General features: G+C 39.9%; 1 protein-coding gene across 1 annotated transcript; it reads right to left on the bottom strand.

Annotated features, from left to right (window-relative positions):
• Window positions 1-54: 54 nt before the first annotated feature.
• On the bottom strand, window positions 55-408 carry LOC102206275 (caspase-1-like). Its single transcript, XM_005754797.1, has one exon. The coding sequence runs from the start codon at window positions 405-407 to the stop codon at window positions 129-131; it is 279 nt and encodes a 92-aa protein (XP_005754854.1). The 5' UTR covers window position 408; the 3' UTR covers window positions 55-128.
• Between the last annotated feature and the right edge of the window lie 582 nt (window positions 409-990).

The following is a 990-nucleotide window of genomic DNA, read 5'->3' as shown; positions in this document are numbered from 1 at the left end:
ATAAATAAAGAACCTTGAAAATGAAAACCTTGAAAAAAATGAAAATGCTTCTTTCCAGAACTTTAAGCTAAATCTTTTTTGCCTCCAACCTCATGTCTACGTGCATGTGATCATCACAGATTTGTGCTTCACATTAAGCCGAGCTCTTTGCACAGATACGGATCATTGGCATAAAAGACGGCGATCATTTTTGAACTTGCTTCAGCTCCTTTCTTTCGCACCATGTCGATCAGGTCTCGAGCTTTCTCGCCTCTCGGTTTGGCTCTGGCCGCTTCGCCCTCAGCATCAGTTAGCACGGTGACGTGCTGCAGCTCGTCCAGCAGCTTGTTCAGAACCGGATCCGACACTTTATCGACGAAGTTTGTGCGAGCGAGTCGCAGCTTCTCTGCTGAGGCGCCGTTCCCCATCTGAAGACTTTACAAATACAAACATCATCCAGATAAAGCAATAAAAATGTAGCCGAATAAAAATAGTATGACACAAAGAGACGCTCGTACACGTTATATACACAAAGAGACGCTCGTACACGTTATATACACAAAGAGAACGGCTTCATTCAGTAACAAATGAAAAAGTTATTTTCTCTACAAAAATAAGTGCACATGCAAAATTACTATCAGATTATGAAGTGTGCACAGTCGCCATTTGTTATGTATGTAATTGTAATGTGAACATGTGAACATAACACAACAACAAAGAAAACAAAACAAAACACAAGCACAAAATTAATCTTAATTAAAAACTGCAAAAAGGAAGAAGTGCAGGCTTTAATTTACATTTAATCTCACCCTTTTTCGACTATTTAGTGATCATCCTTTTTCTTCCTGTTTTTGTCATATGCTTTTAGAAATGTTTCCTTGCAACTTGTTACCTGGATTTAGGGATGGGGATCGTTTAGGTTTTATCTGATACCAGTACCAAACCGGTACTTTTGAAACGGTGCCGGTGCTTAAACGGTGCTCGAACCGGTGCTTAAAGAATGGAGAACAC

This window comes from Pundamilia nyererei, unplaced genomic scaffold, assembly GCF_000239375.1.
Source record: "Pundamilia nyererei isolate P.nyererei 1_Seehausen unplaced genomic scaffold, PunNye1.0 scaffold00663, whole genome shotgun sequence".
NCBI classification, from domain to species: domain Eukaryota; kingdom Metazoa; phylum Chordata; class Actinopteri; order Cichliformes; family Cichlidae; genus Pundamilia; species Pundamilia nyererei.
The sequence above is the reverse complement of the archived record's forward strand: the minus strand, read 5'-3'. Positions and strand labels throughout refer to the sequence as shown.